The sequence below is a fragment of the Oryzias latipes genome, chromosome 3 (genome assembly GCF_053564925.1).
Source record: "Oryzias latipes strain Hd-rR chromosome 3, Olatipes_Hd-rR_3.1".
In the NCBI taxonomy this organism is placed as follows: domain Eukaryota; kingdom Metazoa; phylum Chordata; class Actinopteri; order Beloniformes; family Adrianichthyidae; genus Oryzias; species Oryzias latipes.
Genome location: NC_136239.1, coordinates 20139644 through 20156474, shown reverse-complemented (window position 1 = coordinate 20156474; position 16831 = coordinate 20139644). Strand labels below are relative to the sequence as shown.

The window sequence follows — 16831 nt, the reverse complement described above, 5'->3', positions numbered from 1 at the left end:
GATGTTCCAGGTCATCCAGCCAGAGCGAGCTCTCTACATCCAGGCCAACAACTGCGTGGAGGCCCGCGACTGGATCGACATCCTGACCAAAGTGAGCCAATGCAACCGCAAACGTCTGAGCACTTACCATCCCTCAGCCTACCTCAACGGCCACTGGCTCTGCTGTAAGCACTCAGCAGACACGGCTCCTGGGTGTACGCCGTGCACTGGGTACAAGGAAATCTTTCACATCCATTAAGCAATGCATTTCTCTTCTTTATGTCCACTCTTCTCATCCTTATACATCCATATACATCTGTTTCCAGGGGTCTCCCGGCAAATATCCAGCTAGACGTTGATGGAGACAGAGAAACGGAGAGAATTTATTCCCTCTTTAGCACATATATGACCAAGCTGATCAAGATGCAAGGTGAGACACAGATAACAGCTTTTCTGCTTTCTAAATGCGCCTGAACTCATTCTAAAGCTTTTGCCTTTTGTTCCATCCTCCTCCTCATCGCTGCTTGATGTCTGCTGCAGAGGCTTGTGGCAGTAAGTCGGTATATGACGGGCCAGAGCAGGAAGAGTACTCCAGCTTTGTCATAGATGACCCTCAGGAGACCTATAAGACCCTGAAGCAGATCATTTCAGCCGTGCAGACCTTGGAGCAACAGCACACCAAGTACAAACGGGACAAGTTCAAGAAGACAAAGATAGGCAGCCAGTATGTTTGGATTTCCTTTTGTTTATTGCAGAATATTAGATTGTTAAAGTCTCACCCCAACTATTCTTTAATCTACCGTAAAAGGGTTCCCAGTGGTCTTTTAATTATGATGATGCCGTCTTTAGGCAAAATCAAAAAACCTGTGTTATTTTCTATGACATAGGTTCTGCAGAGCAGCAGTAGTTGATTGTAAATTCACCTCTGAGTTGTGAGAGGGACTGTTGGCATGCAGTTCCTCTGCTCTCTTTCTCCTCCTTGCTGCTCGGAGCTGAGCAGGGAGCATTGTATCTTCTACGACTCAAATAAGCTCCTTTTCAAACTGCATTTTGTTTCGTCTACTTCTGATTCACTGAAATTGAATTAAAAAAATACTCAATTAGGAAGCTTAGTTTTCTTTATATATGTCCTCCATCATCAGAAAATGCCACAAGAACATGTCAAAACACCAAAAACACGATTTTTGTGTTTATAGGTAGTGAAAAGTTCTCCTTTTCTGCCAACAGGTGGTAGACTTGTACTCTTTTCTGCTTCATTCGCTCCATCTTCAACACTTGTTTCTTCTTTTTTTTCCAGGGAACATCCTATTGGAGACAAGAGTTTTCAGTGCTATGTTCACCAGCAGGCTGAAAACTCCACCTACTCTATCTAACACTGGCTCAATATGTTTTATTTTTGCTCCAAATTTTGCCAGAAGCAGCATACTTTTCCAAACTCTGGGGAAGTGCACCCAAACAGACCCAGGATTCTAGTGTCGACTTTTAATCTTTCTATTTTTTTTTCTAAAGAAAATGAGATTGTGTCCATGCCAAAAAACTCTGAAAGATAACTCTGACTCTGTTGGGGGTGGCAGCAAGTGACTCCTGATTAGCCGAATCGCTCAGCTTCAGCTGCCAAATTTGAACGGACGAATCTCCATCACATCAAGCCTGGAGAAAAATCTCCAGGTGAGAGGGGGAAACATGGAGGACCAGCTTTGAGAAGGGGAAAGATAAAGATACAGCACAAGCTCATCTGTGATGTGATGAGAGATCAAATTTTTTCACTGGACAGTTCGGACAGTGACCAACATGCACTTTAAATGCCTCTGGATTCATGGAAGAACAAACTTTGCTGCAGACTTTCAGAAAGCTTTTTTTTTGCCTGGTTATTTTTTTTTTATATATTGTTGAAATGATCTGTTGTATTTGTTACATAACTGACCAAACTTCAGAGAACAGGAAGGAATCATTTTTTTTCCACTTTTCAGGTTTCTTTTTAGGCTTTGCCCTGAGCCGATTGACCAAGCAACACAAGAAAGGGATCACTGGGCCCAAACTAAAAGAAGGCATGATGGGAATTGCACATCTCCCAATGCACATATTGTCTTTTAAAGCCTTGTCATCATCATGCTGAGCCTCATTGTCTTTAAGGGACAATAAGTTTCTTCTTGGCCTATTTAAATGTTTGGATGAGTTTGTGGATTCGTAGTTGAGGCCTCAGTTAAAACCAGCTTCTGGGAATAGAAGGAGAAAGGAAGACCTCAAAACCGGTTTCGTTTCCAAAACAGACAGCCAGGGTAGGGTTAAAATCCTTATGGTACGATCAATCTTGTGTACCAAAATTAACCCCTTGATACCAGAATTTATTTCCAAATAGGAAAAAAACTCTGTTTTTTTGGTTGTTGTTTTTTGCTTTCAGGTAGATGCTAAATTAAGGTAATTATGGAGCGGGAGCGGTTTGGTGCATATTTGCATCAATAGGCATCAAGACATTAAAAAGAAAATTGTTCGTAACAGAAAAGAAACAGCCCTAAGAATACGTCAAATTCAGCCACAATATGTGAAAATATATACAGATTTTTGGTCTTGTTCTTTGGACATGAGAAAGGCGCTTTTTTAAATAGTACCACAACGTGATGCAATGCAGAACTGAAGATTTTATGGCAGCAGAGTTGAACAGAAGAAGAAACCCATGCAGGAGTTTCCAAAACTAGCTTTCGGCCTGTTTTTGTTGCACTCAACTTCTGTAAATGTCGTTCCATAATGTCCTAACTTTATTGACACCCATCCAAACATTCTCAGTGCATACTTTGTCCAGTTTGTGGTCAAAGATGGAAACATTTTATTGGATAGGATACAGGGTACACCACACAGACTAAGGAAGCACCAGTTAGCGCAGCGTGACTGCTGCAAAATAGAAGAATTGTGCCGTTTCAGTGAATATGTTGAGTCTTCAGTGAAAGAACCCAGCAGGGACTTCCACCAGGAACCTTTTGCTCCATGCATTTAACATTAATTAAAATGTTCACATTGATTTTCTGGTAAAACCTATTACACCTAAAGCAAAAAAGTTCACATTCCCCCCGCCTCCTCGCCGCTCTGCTTCAGCTCTGCAGCTGCTCTCGTCTAAGAGAAAGTTTCATCCTCTGGGGGGTGTTTTCGTAAATTTTCTAAAGGTATTTTTGCTGAGAAACACTGACAGCTGGAGCAGAACTCTGATCTTACATCTCCAAGTCATCAGGCCAAAAAAATCCCTTGCAGCTCAGGCTCATGTTACAGGTACACGTTAGAAGCAAAAATCAAAGGTTCTGCTGTCGTGAAGCTAATAATACAGCAAAAAGCAAATTATAAAAGTTATTTTTTCAACATTTTGATTAATTCTCTAACGTTTTTGCAAAACTTTGAGAAGTCTGCATCCTTAGGAAAAATTTGTTGTAGGTACAGGATGCTAATTGATTGCATTGCTCCATTCTATCCAAAGGCAGGCGCTCTATCTGACTAACTTTTGCCAAACCATTGATTGCATGTGAAGTATAGATGTACTTAGCGTGCCAGTGGACCAGTCTGCAAGCTACATGTGAATTTTGTGTTCTCCATAAGTATATTTGTGTTTTAGCCTCATGGGGCAATCCCTAGAAAGCAGGATCCCAACCAGTGCCAGTCATCACTTTTTTAGGATCTATTTAAGGAAAAACAAACAAAAAAAGTCATCGTTAAGAATTTTTTATATATATATAATTAAGCTCATGTCTAAACTGTTTCAAAAACAGTTGACCAATAGTTTTAGAAATGTGTTTTTTCTGTGTCAAATGGGTTGAACAATTCAGGTGATTTTCAACAGTTTTGACTCATTTTTTCTCTATATTTGTCACACATATCTTGAGATGAATGGCTGAGGAGAGTGCATGTTGTGTTTGAAAGTGTGATTGAGCCAACCCAAGAAGTTACAGGTTCTGTCCCACGGGCCAATTGCCACTTGTTAATACCACCACTGCCTGGTTTTTATGGTAAAACAATGTTTCTCCTTTGTGATCTGATTCCACGCCCTCTTTTCAGTTTTGATGTCCAGTCAACACAATGATGAAAGTGTTAATTTTTTTCTCCTAAAGTGTCTTCAGTGTGTGTTTTTGGCAGTTACTAACTCTCCTCAGGTGTGTGAAGCTCATATTTATTGTCATGTTCTGGTTTTAAAAAAACTTTCACGATTATCTTCTAATCTCTGAGTTTTTGCCGTGACATCAGTTCCAGTAAATGCTCCATCGTTTTTCTTTCTTTTCTCGACACCCACAATTTCGGGAAAGAGTTATGCAATACAGATGATATGCAATAATGTCCCAGTTTAAACATTTCACTCCTGCAGACTTTTTTCCAGACAAACCAGTCATATAAAGGGAGAACAGTGTATTTTGTACAAATATTTTAAAAGTATTAAAATAAGTGTGTTAAATGTGTATATAAAAACAGCTGAATGAAAGAGTGAAAGAGTGATGTTTTTTGCCCTGAGAAACTAAATGAAACTGACATTAATGCAAATGTGTGGTCTGTTTTTTTAAGCTCATGATGAAAGTTGTTCATGAAGGAGTTCCACAGGATATGAATGAAAAATTATGTTGAGCTCAAGCTTGATTCATTATTTTTAAAAAGGCCATCAAAATGTAGTTTTGTAGAATGTAAAATATAAAATATTTATTGACTTTAAAACTATATTTAAATTTAAATCTAAGGATTTTGCCCTGTAGGTCACAATATTGAAGTACTGTTTATGAGACTGCTGTGACAATAACTGCCTGTCAGTATTTGTGTCGACACTTTATCAGTTTAGTCTCACTGTTCTATTCATTGATGTTTTTGCTGCAGGATCACAGTCTTAACCATCTGTCAGAGCTTTTAATAAGGCCACAAAATTTCTTCTTTATTTTTTTAGTTTTATTTTTTATCAGCAGGGTTTACTTTTTCTTTCCAGCACCCAATTTCATAAGCCAAACTGAACTTTTATTAGTCTTCTCAAAGTAAATTTGTTTAAATTGAGTAATCTAGCTTTAACGATAGACTATATATTTTTTCAGTGAAGGGATCAGATCTGCATGGGGGCCCTTACTTGCCATATGTTCTAACCTTCATGCACTACTATTTTTACAGCAGTTGTTATATTTACTGATTTAAATACTCAGCACAAAACAGAAAATACAATACATAAAAAGAAAGATGGTAGTCTTCTTTGCAGAAAGGTTTACAGAATTTTAAAGCTGCACAAGAAAAAAATTAAATATAGATAAAGTGTCATATTTCTCAGTCTAATTTGGAGGAGTTGTTTTGTGCTTTTTGATTTCAGTTTCCACTAAGTAAATTAAGGAAAGTCCATTTTTGTGTTAATTTCATTCATAATTAAACTGGGGCATCATGTCACTCCTCATCCCACCAAAATAAATATTTTTTTTCTCAGATTAACTGCTACATTAAAATGCCCTCATGCGTTTGCCTCACACATACAATAAATACGGACCTTGAATTAAAAAATAACATTTATTTACATGATGCTGTGCTCACTTCACTTAACGTTTATATTACAACTTCATTCATTCATTTCATTCATTCATTCATTTATTTGTTCCTTTCATGAAAATTATTGATTGTCCAATATGTTTACATGTTTGTCTTACAATATTGAACATTTTTATGATTAGATTGGAGCAGAATTGAAGAATACAATTCGTATAATTGTCTGCTCCCTTTTAAACATTGCATCATATTTACATTACTCACACCATCACCTGTGCTCAGATTTTACCATATACAGTTCAAATGAACACAGTAATTACTTTCCATTCATTTAGCAGATACATTCCAAACATTCCATTCAACAATCAAGTTTGTACAAACTAATTTGTTTTGCTTTATAAATCCGTTTAAATTGAATAATATTTTGACAACTTTTTAACTGATTCTCCTGGGAGTTCCACATTTTTACCCCTGCCATAGACAAACACTTTTGCTTTAGTGTTGTTCGAGCAATCTGTTGTTTGAGATCAAATTTTCTCCTATGATTTTCATCTCCTGTGGTCAAAATAAAAAGCTTTTCTAAGTCTTCAGGTAAATCTATGTTTCTGGCTTTAAACATAACTAATAAGGTCTGCAATTTGATTACATCTTTAAGTTTTAATAAACCTGACTTAATGAAAAGTTCATTTGTGTGATCTCTAAATTTAGCTTTGTGAATAATTCGAATAGCTCTCTTTTGTAATAGAATTAAGAGCATTATATTAGTTTCATAAGTATTTCCCCACTCTTCAATACAATATGTAAAATAAGGTAAAACTAAAGAGCAACGCAACATGTGCATAAAATGACAGGGTAAATAAATTTGGATTTGTTCAAAACAAAAAGGCTCTTGGCTACTTTATTTTTTACATTAAATATGTGAGATTTCCATGTTAATTTGTCATCAAACATAACCCCCAAAAATTTAAATTCAGACACCTGTTCTATGTTTATGTAGTCAATGGACAAAATCACTTGTTTTTTCTTTATTACCAAACACCATAAACTTTGTTTTTGTTAGATTCAAAGATAGTTTATTGTAGTCAAACCACATTTTGAGTTTTATCATTTCCATTTCAATACTTTTAGCTAAGTTGACTTCTAAATGTCTTATAACAGTGATTTCTGCAGCAATTCATTTTTAACGAATGGGGCATGTAGATTTTCCATGGTCCTCCTGTGCTGTATTGTATTTGATAAACCCATTTTCTGCATGAGTTCAGCCTCGCTGAGTAAACAAAAGCCAGAAGAGTGTGTCAGCAGCGCTCTCTAGCCGCCTTCAGTCCCGGTTCTTCCCCTCCTGCGAAAACAGTTTCGGGGGAAAAAAACAGAAAAGTTTGTTTTGGTTTTTCCTACATCGGACCTAGACTCAGCCAGTCTTCCAGCAGATATAAATTAGGAACGGCTCAGCAATGCCCGTACCACGTAGGATTCTGGGTAGAGCTTTGGCATTTTTCGTGTTGCTTGTGACGTTCGCCGATGCTCATCGATGTAAGTATGTTTGGGATTCTAAAAGTTTGCGAAAACAGCTGTCACAGTTGGATGAAATGATTAAGGCCCTATCAGGTCTCAAATGAGGTCACTTGGGAGGATTTGGCCGCCTTGTTACGGCGTGAATCAAAGCAAGATGAGGTGCTTTAGTAACAAACCGGGGGTTAACTTCTGGGAAATAACGGTTTCGCAATGAGCTCTGTTCAGGCCAATTCATCTGAGAGCAATTAGGCTGGTGGCATGAAAGCACCACCATCGTATGGAGTTAATTCAGTCTCAATAATCAGAAATGCACACAACCGGTTTTACAAATGCACACGCTCCGATTCACAAATGTCATTTTATGCAAACGTGAAAAATAAATTCGGAAATACACACCCTGTGTTTCACAAACACACAGATTGTGTTTCACAAATGCACACTAAATGTTTTACAAATGCACAATAACTCCATACCATCGAGACGAGTCTTCACATTTCAAATTGTTTTCAAAAAAAGTTTGCACAACAGTAATGTGAAGTAAGAAAGTATCTGCATGTGCATCCCAGTCCTGAGCCAAAACACAGCCTCGCAGTTCCTAAGGAGGCACAGGAGGGCCAACTCTGGGTTTGAGGAGACCAAGGCGGGCAACTTGGAAAGGGAGTGCATAGAGGAGCTATGCAACAAGGAGGAGGCCAGGGAGATCTTTGAGAACCAGCCTGAGACGGTGAAAACCTAGTTTACAAAAACCTTCAAGCTGAATCAGTGCTCCAGAGGATTGATTATAGTCTGCTGTTCTTTCTTTTAGGAATACTTCTACCCCAAATATGTTGGTATGTTGGCAAGTTCTACCAGATTTGATGATGTATCTTCTCCATAAACTCATCAAACTGGACCTTATCTTCTAGTGTGTCTGGGTTCCCACCGAGTTGGCATCAGCAATGGGAACTCGGGGTCAGACATCCCATCAAACCTTCGCACCTGTGTTAAGGGTGAGGGGCAGAATCTGAACCAAAAATCATGCTGGTTTGCTGATGTGATGCTTCCTCTTCAACCCGTTTAATTTCCTGTTTCTAACCAGAAATCAGTAACCAGTGCACCCCGTTTCCATGCTACAAGGAGGGTTCAGAGGGCTGTGTTGACGGCCAGGCTTCCTTCACATGCGTGTGTAAACCGGGCTGGAAGGGGCGGCTCTGTGAATATGGTAAATTGTGTTGCCTTTTTAATGTTGTCAAAATGAGATTCTATATGTATGGAAAGGGATTCGTGCAATAGAGGAAAAAAAAAAGGGCCAAAAAGAATTCTGAATTTTTTCTCACAATTGTAACTTTAATTTCACAATTCTGAATTTAATCTCAGAAATATAACTTTAATCTAAGAATTCTGAATTAAGTTTTAGAATTTTTACTTTAATCACAGAATTCCAATTTTCTTCAGAATTTAAACTTTTTGAGAAAAAATTAGGATTTAAAATTAAAATTAAAAAGTTAGAATTATTTTTGCCCTTTATGTTCTTTTTTCTCTCCAAGGCCCTAATCCTCTTCTGTATATGATATCCTGGCAGGAGTGCCTGACCTGCTTTTGCGTTGACTTTGCAGACATTGACGAATGTTCCGATCCAGATTTTCCAGCTGGATGCAAACACAAATGCAACAACATCCCCGGAAGTTTCTACTGCATGTGCGATGAAGGCTACTTCCTGAATGATAAAATCAACTGTGTGGGTAAGATGGCATGGAGTGGTGTAATAAATTCAGTCCCTCATTGAGGGCTCAGATAACTTAATTTTCTCAGCTGTGGAGCAAAACTGAAGACCTTTGAAACTGCGTTTCAAAGACTCGTGACAGATATTTCTGTCCGGATGATTCAGTTTTGCTCCACAGCTGAGAAAACATACTCCGATCACTGCACGCTCCAAAACACAGCCTCTGTCCCCTCAGCTGCTGACCTCCAGCAAACCTAAAATTTGACCTGAGATTACTCGTATGACAACAGAAAGTTGACAATTTCTCTTTTTTTTTTCATTAAAAGTTAATTTCTATCATTTGTAGCTGTTTGTCTGTTGGATCCGTGTCTGTATTCTCGTGCGTCCTACTTTGTGTGGGTAGATCTTTGTTTGTCTTTTAGAGTTCAGTACAAAGTCTTCAAAAACATGCACTCTGTTAGTTTGAGGAAGATGCTAGTCATTTGTCATTTTTTCATATTTCAAGGCTTGAGTTATCACAGATTTTAGGTATTTGGTATTTAAATGAAGCTATAAGTGCATCTACTTGTATTTTTTGCATTCAATTTAATTGTTTTTCTGGTTTGAATCTGTTCTGATACTACAGGTCTTCGTAAACTGTTTACTTATGTCTGATGTGCCTTTTTCCACAAAATAGCTTCATATTTGCAGTCCTAACAGAGGCCCGTTTGTACATACATTGTGTCCCTTGTGTTTCAGACATCAACGAATGTTTGTTGTATCGAAGTATCTGTGAAGAGCCAGCCAAATGCGTCAACACGCCTGGCATGTACGAGTGTCAATGTCCGCCGGGGTTTAAGTATAACTTCACCTCAAAGTCCTGCGATGGTGAGGCTCTACCAAATCCCCCAAACACACCTGAAACAAGGATGCATCCATACAATCCATTGAACGACTTCTGCACCCTTGAAACCCTGCAGACCCATTAACAAGCTCTTTGCATGACAAAATCAGTCCAGCTTGCTTCTGCTGAGAGACATGTAAATCTTGTAATGTGATCAGTGGGCTCCTTATTTCCAAATGTAATCTGCATCATCTTAACACAAGTGAAAGTTAATTGTGAATTCTTGACCCTTTGTTTTCTTGTCTGCTGCAGATGTGAATGAGTGTGAGCGCGTTTTGTGTGATGGGACATGTGTGAACACAGTAGGCAGCTACACGTGCATCTGCGATGGTCGCGCAGGATTGCGCCTGGCGGTGGATGACCGATACTGCGAGACAATTCCCATCTGCGTGGACCTGAACGACTACAAACATCCTGAGATGCTTTACCTGGGGGAGCTGTTTGCGGGTCGTCCCGTCATCTTGCTTCATTTCCGCCTACCTGAAAACACAAAGTAGGATTGCAATGTAGTTCTCTACTTTTTCACTGTGTGCATAGGGATTGGTTTTTGTTTTTTCGCATTCCACATGAGGACACACAAGCTGGTCTAAAACTAAGATCTTCTTCCTGTCTGCTCTCCCCTTCTAGGTTTGCAGCCGAGTTTGACTTCCGGACGTTTGACCCAGAGGGAGTTATTCTGTATGCGGAGTCTTCCAATCATTCATGGTTCATGTTAGGGCTAAGAGGAGGCCGCATTGAAGTACAGTTCAAAAACCACCATGCTTTCAAGGTTACCAGTGGAGGCAAATTCATAAATGATGGGGAGTGGCATGTGGTAAGATGGTTTTTCAGTCTAGGGTACTGCATCTTCAGCTCATTTTCTTCTTTAATAAGTAGAACAGATGGAATGTCCTGTTCTTCTAGGCTTGACTGTGTTTGGTTTGAAGCAAACGTTGTTAGGAGTTACAATGTGGTTGACTTCTTAACACACAGATCTCTGTCGATGAGCTGGAGAACAGCATCAGTGTGAAGATCAGCAATGAAGCTGTGATGAGCATCAACAGTCCAGAGAGTCTCTTTACTTCAGTCAACGGGAAGCTGGAGACCAAAGTCTACATAGCCGGTCTGCCAAACCGCACAAACAATGTCATCAAGCCGGTAAGATGATCGACTCAAAATGAATAAAGAAACTGACTTGGAACTGAAAAGGTCAACTATTGCACCCTCTATGTCAGATCAATCCTCGACTAGATGGCTGTATACGTGGCTGGAACTTTATGAAACAGGGGCCGTCTGGAGTTAAGGAGATCATCCAGGGGAAGCAGAGTAAACACTGCTTTGTGCATGTGGAACGAGGATCTTTCTTCTCTGGAGAAGGACTTGCCCACTTTGACATAGACTACAGTGAGTAAGTTAAGTCATAACTTGTTAAATTCCTGTAGGAAAATTGAAGGGCTCCATACTAAATGTCAAAGACTGACCGGATTCCATATAGGTTTGAAGTCGGTGTCTTTGTTTGGCACAAAGACCAGCTTCATTCCAGGTTCTGTCTGTTGTAACCTACAGTTCCGGCCAAAATTAGAATGCATGCCCTTTTTAGGATCACATCCATTGATTGTATTTGAGAACTGGACAGAATAGTGTGACATCACCCATAGAAGATGAGTGACATTACTTCTGCCTCCAACAAAACTTGAACTCCACTTTAGTTTACATTTTTTCCACAAAATGTCAGTAAGCAGCGAATGAGCTGAGACGGTCTGAGTCAACATTTCTATGGCAACCTCACTGGCCAATTAGGAGTGAGCTTGTTGGAAGTCCACACCCCTACTACCTAATAGCACGCTCAAGAGAATCTGTGAAATGTTTCAAACGTTAGACGTGAGACGACATATTTTACTGAGGCATCTGATTGCGTAGTTCATAACTTGAATAACTTGCACTTAACTTGCACTACAGAAAAAACATTTCGTGGAAAAAAAATAGGTTCAGCAAAGAACATGTTAAAAACAGGTAGTAGAGCAATAATGGTTATTCTGACAAATAGAAGGGATGAATAACAGCTGTTTATTTCTCAGTAGAAGTCTATGGGATTCTAGCTTCTCATAACCAGCAGGTACTTCCAATTTGTAATGCAGGGGGGGGGGTCACTCAGTCCATTTTTCACATACATGACCACATCCCATTCTTTCATAACAAATTGTTGGATCACATTTGAGTTAGTTGTTTTTCAATCTTGGAAAATGAACCTTGAACTCCTAGATCAGGGCTGGCCAACCCTGGTCCTCAAGAACCTGAACCCTGCCTGGTTTCCAGCTCTCCCTGGACTGCTTAATGCTGGCAACCTAAATCGGGTGTGTTCAGTCAATCAGCAACAAGCTGGTCAGGGAGGACTAGAAAACAGGCTAATGAGGACCAGGGTTGCCCAGCCCTCTCCTTGATTTTTGACAGAATTAAAATCTCTGCTCTGACACTCATTCTCGGACTTTGAATTTAGCTTGGTTTTGTTTTTGGACCTTTGGACCTTTGTCCACGTTCATTTTGGGACATTAGCATCCAGGATGATTTAGTGGCCTCTCACAGCGAGGCTTAGAACAAATTCATTTTAAAGCATTCCTGAAAATATTAGCATAAATCCAGAAAGACAAACTACAGTCATTATTTTTGGAGTCATACAGCAACTTTTGTTAAATGTGTTATTTTTCTTTATGTTTTGCCTTAATTTTCAATGACTTATGCAAGGTAATCTATTTTTTGCTCTATAGTAGTGTTAAAGAGAGAGAAATGCAAAAATCACCACAACATCTTAAAGATGAACACCTTCTTACTTCTGTCTGAGTTAAAGCTCAACCTCATTTTTGCATACTTTTTTGTTTTTCTCAAGAGGGAGTTGCTTTAAGAAGGTATTTCGGACAATCTAAAGAGTTTTTAATCAGAAAGTTTTCCTTGATGTCTTCAAATGGATTTTAAAACTAACTGATCAATCAGGTTTAGAGATGGCAAAAAAATCAATTTAATTTTCTAAATGCATGAAGAAAGCTTTACTTTCAATAGATGTTTCTATTGCTTTCCAGGTTCCTTTTCCATGTTAGTCTAACCTCAGTTATTTACCATAAACATTCCTCTAATATATGAAAACGTAAAACCTTCCTTTGGCATCCATCATTTTATCAGGTTTCAGATCCATGTCCCCAATCAATGGACCTCTATATGATTGGATTTGTCCAATTCGGCTGTCATTACAGTGGAAACCACTAATGTGTCCTGAGAGCCGTTTGAATTCCACATTTGTATCATCTATGCTTGGTTTCATGCTGTGAATTTCCATCAGATGATGCAAAGCTGTGATCATATGTGGTTAGATGTCAGATCAATATGTAATCATCAATGAGGGGTTTGATAGGATAACAAAATTGCTTCATATAAACAAGTTTGTACTGAATGGGTTATGTATTTGCAATAAAAGAAAACATTTTGAGTTTTTTTCTATAGGACAGGTGAGTGTGGATGAGCTTTATTTCCTTCTTGACAAATGCTGTGTGCATGTGTTTCACTGTGTTTAAGCAGGTAAATCTGGAAAGTGGAATGTGAATGTAGAGATGCGGATACGTCCATCTAAAAGTACAGGCGTCCTCTTTGCGCTTGTCTACAACAACACAGTCCCCCTGTCAGTTGCAGTGGTAGAGAAAGGAGAAGGAGATGCGGTGGGCTGATTGACACATTTTTAACTTTTCAAATATTTGTTTCTCTAGATATTTTTTCTTATTATTATTATTTTTTTTTTATCTCCAACCTTTAGAATTTACAAGTGTTCTTGGAAGGTGTTTCCGTGGCAACACTGGACTCATTGATGCTGTGCTACCCTGAACGGCTTGGGATTCAGCTCAATGTGACTCCCTCTGAAATCCAACTCTCAGCCAGTTCTTCCACTGTGAGCTACATCAAGTCTGATGTCCTCGAGAAGAAACTGGAAGTCCTCAACATCACCATGCAGAATCCTGTTGGCACATACATTGGAGGGATACCAGGTTAGAGAAAGCAGAATTTTAAGCATTTCTTTGTCTGGACAGATATCTGGAGTGCATAATGTATGTGTATACTCCATGGAATGCACGGTGCCTATGTTGCCTCACAGCAAGAAAGCCCTGGTTAAAATCCGCCTTGGCTTTTTGCGCGGGGACATTTGCATGTGTGGGTTCGGGGTCCCACAGTCTGGTTTTCTTTTAAAAACGTGTTTAATAGGTTGATTGATGACTGAAAAGTGACAAAGTGTTTAGGGTTATTTACCCACGTGGTGACCTGTCAAGGGTGTACCCCACCTTTGCGCTTTGCTATCTTAACCCTTAGTCACAGGCACCCATACGGGGGTTGACCACCACGGGTCGCCACGGGTGCTGCAGGTTTTTGGTTCTCCGGGCCAGTAGAGAATCATGGACATCCCAAGAGAAGTGCAGGTGTGTCTGCAGTTCCCTTGAGGCTCATGTGGCCAACTTAAGGGACATCGTGGAAATGGAATAAACCATTGTCGTATGTGTTTCGTGAAGTATTTGTAATTATAGTGTTAAGTTGCATGCACCAATGACATATGATTGGTGCTGTCATTTTCACCCACAACTTTAAAATTTGGTACGATCTACCTGTTTGCCCCGTACAGATTTGCCCATTTTTTTGCCCTGCAGACACCTCATATCCTGTAAGTGCAGTTGTGAGGGGAGTTGTGACTGAGACATAAGATAAGCTGCAGCAATAAATGTTACCCCTCCCAGGATGAATTAAATTTAGATAATGGAGGGTAAAAGGTGTTGTGGTCCCTGCTTTACATTTAATAGACAAACCCAAATGGAATTTGTTTTTTTTAGCACAGCTGAAGCTAATTTATGCTTTCTGAATAGATCAGAACTTTTCTTAGTCCCTTGCTTGCGCTCTTTTTATAATGGAAATTAAACAAAAAACTTTACACAAAAAACAATAAATTATTGCTGTATTTACTTGCATTTTTAAAAAATAAATATGACTGTCTTCCCTACGTTATTCTAACTGAATATCTTTCTTCCGTTTTGCCATAGGTAACATCCCATTAATAGCCACCCCTGTGTCTGCTTTTTACTACGGCTGCATGGAAATCACAATCAACGACCAGTGGCTGGACTTTGACGAGGCTCACAGGAAACATAACAGCATCAAATCCCACTCCTGCCCTCCTGTCTCCGCCTCGGAGCCTCACCCTATTGTATCACACCTGCACAGATAGGGACCTTAAACAGTAAAAGAATTCAAAGGCGGCGAGCAATCGGTCATTAGGGTAGACGTGTTCTAATATTTTTGTCTTTACTTTTCACATAAACAGCATCACTGCCTTGGATGTGTACCTTCAAAATAAAAGCAGTTTGAAACCTGGACAACAAACAGACCTGTTTGTTGGAGAGAATCTGAGCTGTACAGCACCAACATATGTGTGTTGAGCAACATGTGATTTGTATTTGTAAAAAAATAAACAAGTGGTTGCTTTTGGCCATTCTCTGATGACACCTGGTCCTTGTCCTTGCAGCTGGGTCACACAGTTATCTGAAATCTTTTTATAACTGGGGATGACTTATTTTTACTGTGGCCTTGGGAGTAAAACCTAGGAGGAGAATGCTGAGACGGCAGGCTCGATCCAGTTCTGTTGCATTGTCATATCATCACTGGCTAATGTAGGTCATCAGAAATCTGAACTGCAGTTCTGCTTCTGTTGTCATTTCCCGTGACCACTATTTGTATCTCACAGAAAACAGTCGTAATTATTTAAGTTAAACTTAGTTCTATGTTTTGTGTGTTGAACTGTTGTTTTAATAAAATTCCATCAAAATTGATTCCAGGATTTCTTTTTCCTGCTGCGTTTTGTCTGGTTTGTGTGAAAGACATCCGTTACAACCATTGTTGTCCTTGCACTAGTTAATTGCATTTATGATCCACATTTCACCTCCTTTGATATCCTGCCAAAGTTGAGACATTGTTGTTTTGTTTGGTGAGTGGAGTTAAAGATAAAGAAATAGGAATGGTATCTCTTTCAGTATTTCCCAATCACTGCATGTGTCATCAATTTCTGCTCACCAACACAAATTTAAAGAGAAAGCTGGTCCACCAAAGACATTTGTTTACTTTGTCAAAAGTTTATCATTTACACATTTAGGAGGCATTTTAACGTCTAATTTAAGCTTGCAAACAAAATGGAAATATTCTACATTTTTCTAAAATAAAACAAAAAATTAATTAAAAGCTTTGAATTGTAAACTGAACGGATTGGTTCCGATTTCAACAGTTTCTGTTCCTGCTCAAGCTTGTTCTGGTATTTTCTCCTGAAAAACCTTTAGTCCATTACTTAGTCTGCTCATCAAAGCAGAGAGCAAATAACTTGAGAATGCCTCCTTTATGTCTAATATTACTCTTAATAACTTGAATACCAAACCAGACAAGACAAGGGCTTAAACTGTCAGTGACCTGCAGAGAACAGAACATGATGGATTCCAGGAGAATGAAACAGAAAGAAAACTAAAACGTTTTAAAAAAATATCTGTGGGAGGTTTATGACTGCTGATTATTAATGAACAAAAAGGGTAAATGCAAAAAAGAGAGAAAATTTTACTTTAAAGTGTTAAACACTAGAAATTCAACTAGTTTATGTAGTACACAGTAAATACAGTCAAACAATGTTGGGTCATGTTTATGAAGGAGTTACACCATTTTTTGAGATTTTTTATTTAATGAAGGATGAAGGTTGTTTTTTTTTTTTTTAGATTAATTTGGATCTAAAGACATTTTCTAAAATTTCCGAAACCTCGGACAACAGTGCAAGCAGACATGTCAGCCCAAGCATCTACAATCCATTCACAAACTGTGGCGTAACTCGCCCGGTAAAAGTAGTGGAAGATCATGGACAGCTTTTCATTGAAATTCGCCGGGCAGTTGCTGCGCTCGAGTCAATCTTCCAACACAGGCAACCTCACCTTGTTTGCGCGGAAACTTAGCTGCGTCTTCTTGTCTTGTCGGAGTTTGTTTTCCAGCTTCCTCCACTTCTTGCGAACCATGGATTCATTCATCTTGAATTCTCTCACAGCTGCACCCATGTTCCTCCGCTTACTTTTCAAATTCTGCCTCATAATCGTGTCTCTTTGCAGGCGGCATTTTCAGGATTACCAAAACTATATTGTTCTGCATCATGCACATACCTTCACCTTTGCAATATTGGGTAATGTCTTCTTTCACGTCCTCACTTCCCTCCTTACTGTTCTCATGCTGTCCTCTCCTACGTCCTC

At 39.1% G+C, this 16831-nt stretch overlaps 2 protein-coding genes across 6 annotated transcripts in view; both read left to right on the top strand.

Moving 5' to 3' along the window:
* Window positions 1–4494, top strand: part of rasa3 (RAS p21 protein activator 3) — a 48578-nt gene extending 44084 nt beyond the window's left edge. For all 4 annotated transcript variants that reach the window (XM_011490324.4, XM_078945124.1, XM_023953392.2 and 1 more), the window contains 4 exons: window positions 2–210; window positions 306–409; window positions 520–703; window positions 1277–4494. In XM_011490324.4, coding sequence (XP_011488626.1) covers window positions 2–210; window positions 306–409; window positions 520–703; window positions 1277–1352 — 573 coding nt within the window. In that variant the 3' untranslated portion in view covers window positions 1353–4494. The remainder of the gene's footprint in view (window position 1; window positions 211–305; window positions 410–519; window positions 704–1276) is intronic.
* A 2200-nt stretch (window positions 4495–6694) lies between these two features.
* Window positions 6695–15388, top strand: pros1 (protein S). 2 transcript variants are annotated; one of them, XM_004067068.5, is made up of 14 exons: window positions 6695–6990; window positions 7539–7696; window positions 7778–7802; window positions 7878–7961; window positions 8051–8173; window positions 8568–8693; window positions 9413–9541; window positions 9810–10050; window positions 10185–10371; window positions 10530–10694; window positions 10772–10940; window positions 13104–13240; window positions 13336–13564; window positions 14603–15388. In XM_004067068.5, exons 1-14 carry the CDS (start codon window positions 6912–6914, stop codon window positions 14785–14787), a joined length of 2037 nt encoding a protein of 678 aa, XP_004067116.1. In that variant the 5' UTR covers window positions 6695–6911; the 3' UTR covers window positions 14788–15388. The 2 variants fall into 2 exon arrangements, with proteins under 2 accessions (XP_004067116.1, XP_011488632.1); XM_011490330.4 differs by having other exon boundaries at window positions 13101–13240.
* The last annotated feature ends 1443 nt before the right edge of the window (window positions 15389–16831 follow it).

Coding starts and splice junctions, on each gene's coding strand:
- pros1 (XM_011490330.4), top strand. CDS start 6,912: ATGCCCGTACCACGTAGGATTCTGGGTAGAGCTTTGGCATTTTTCGTG. Junction 6,991..7,538: donor GTTCGCCGATGCTCATCGAT/GTAAGTATGTTT, acceptor TGTGCATCCCAG/TCCTGAGCCAAAACACAGCC. Junction 7,803..7,877: donor CTTCTACCCCAAATATGTTG/GTATGTTGGCAA, acceptor CTTATCTTCTAG/TGTGTCTGGGTTCCCACCGA.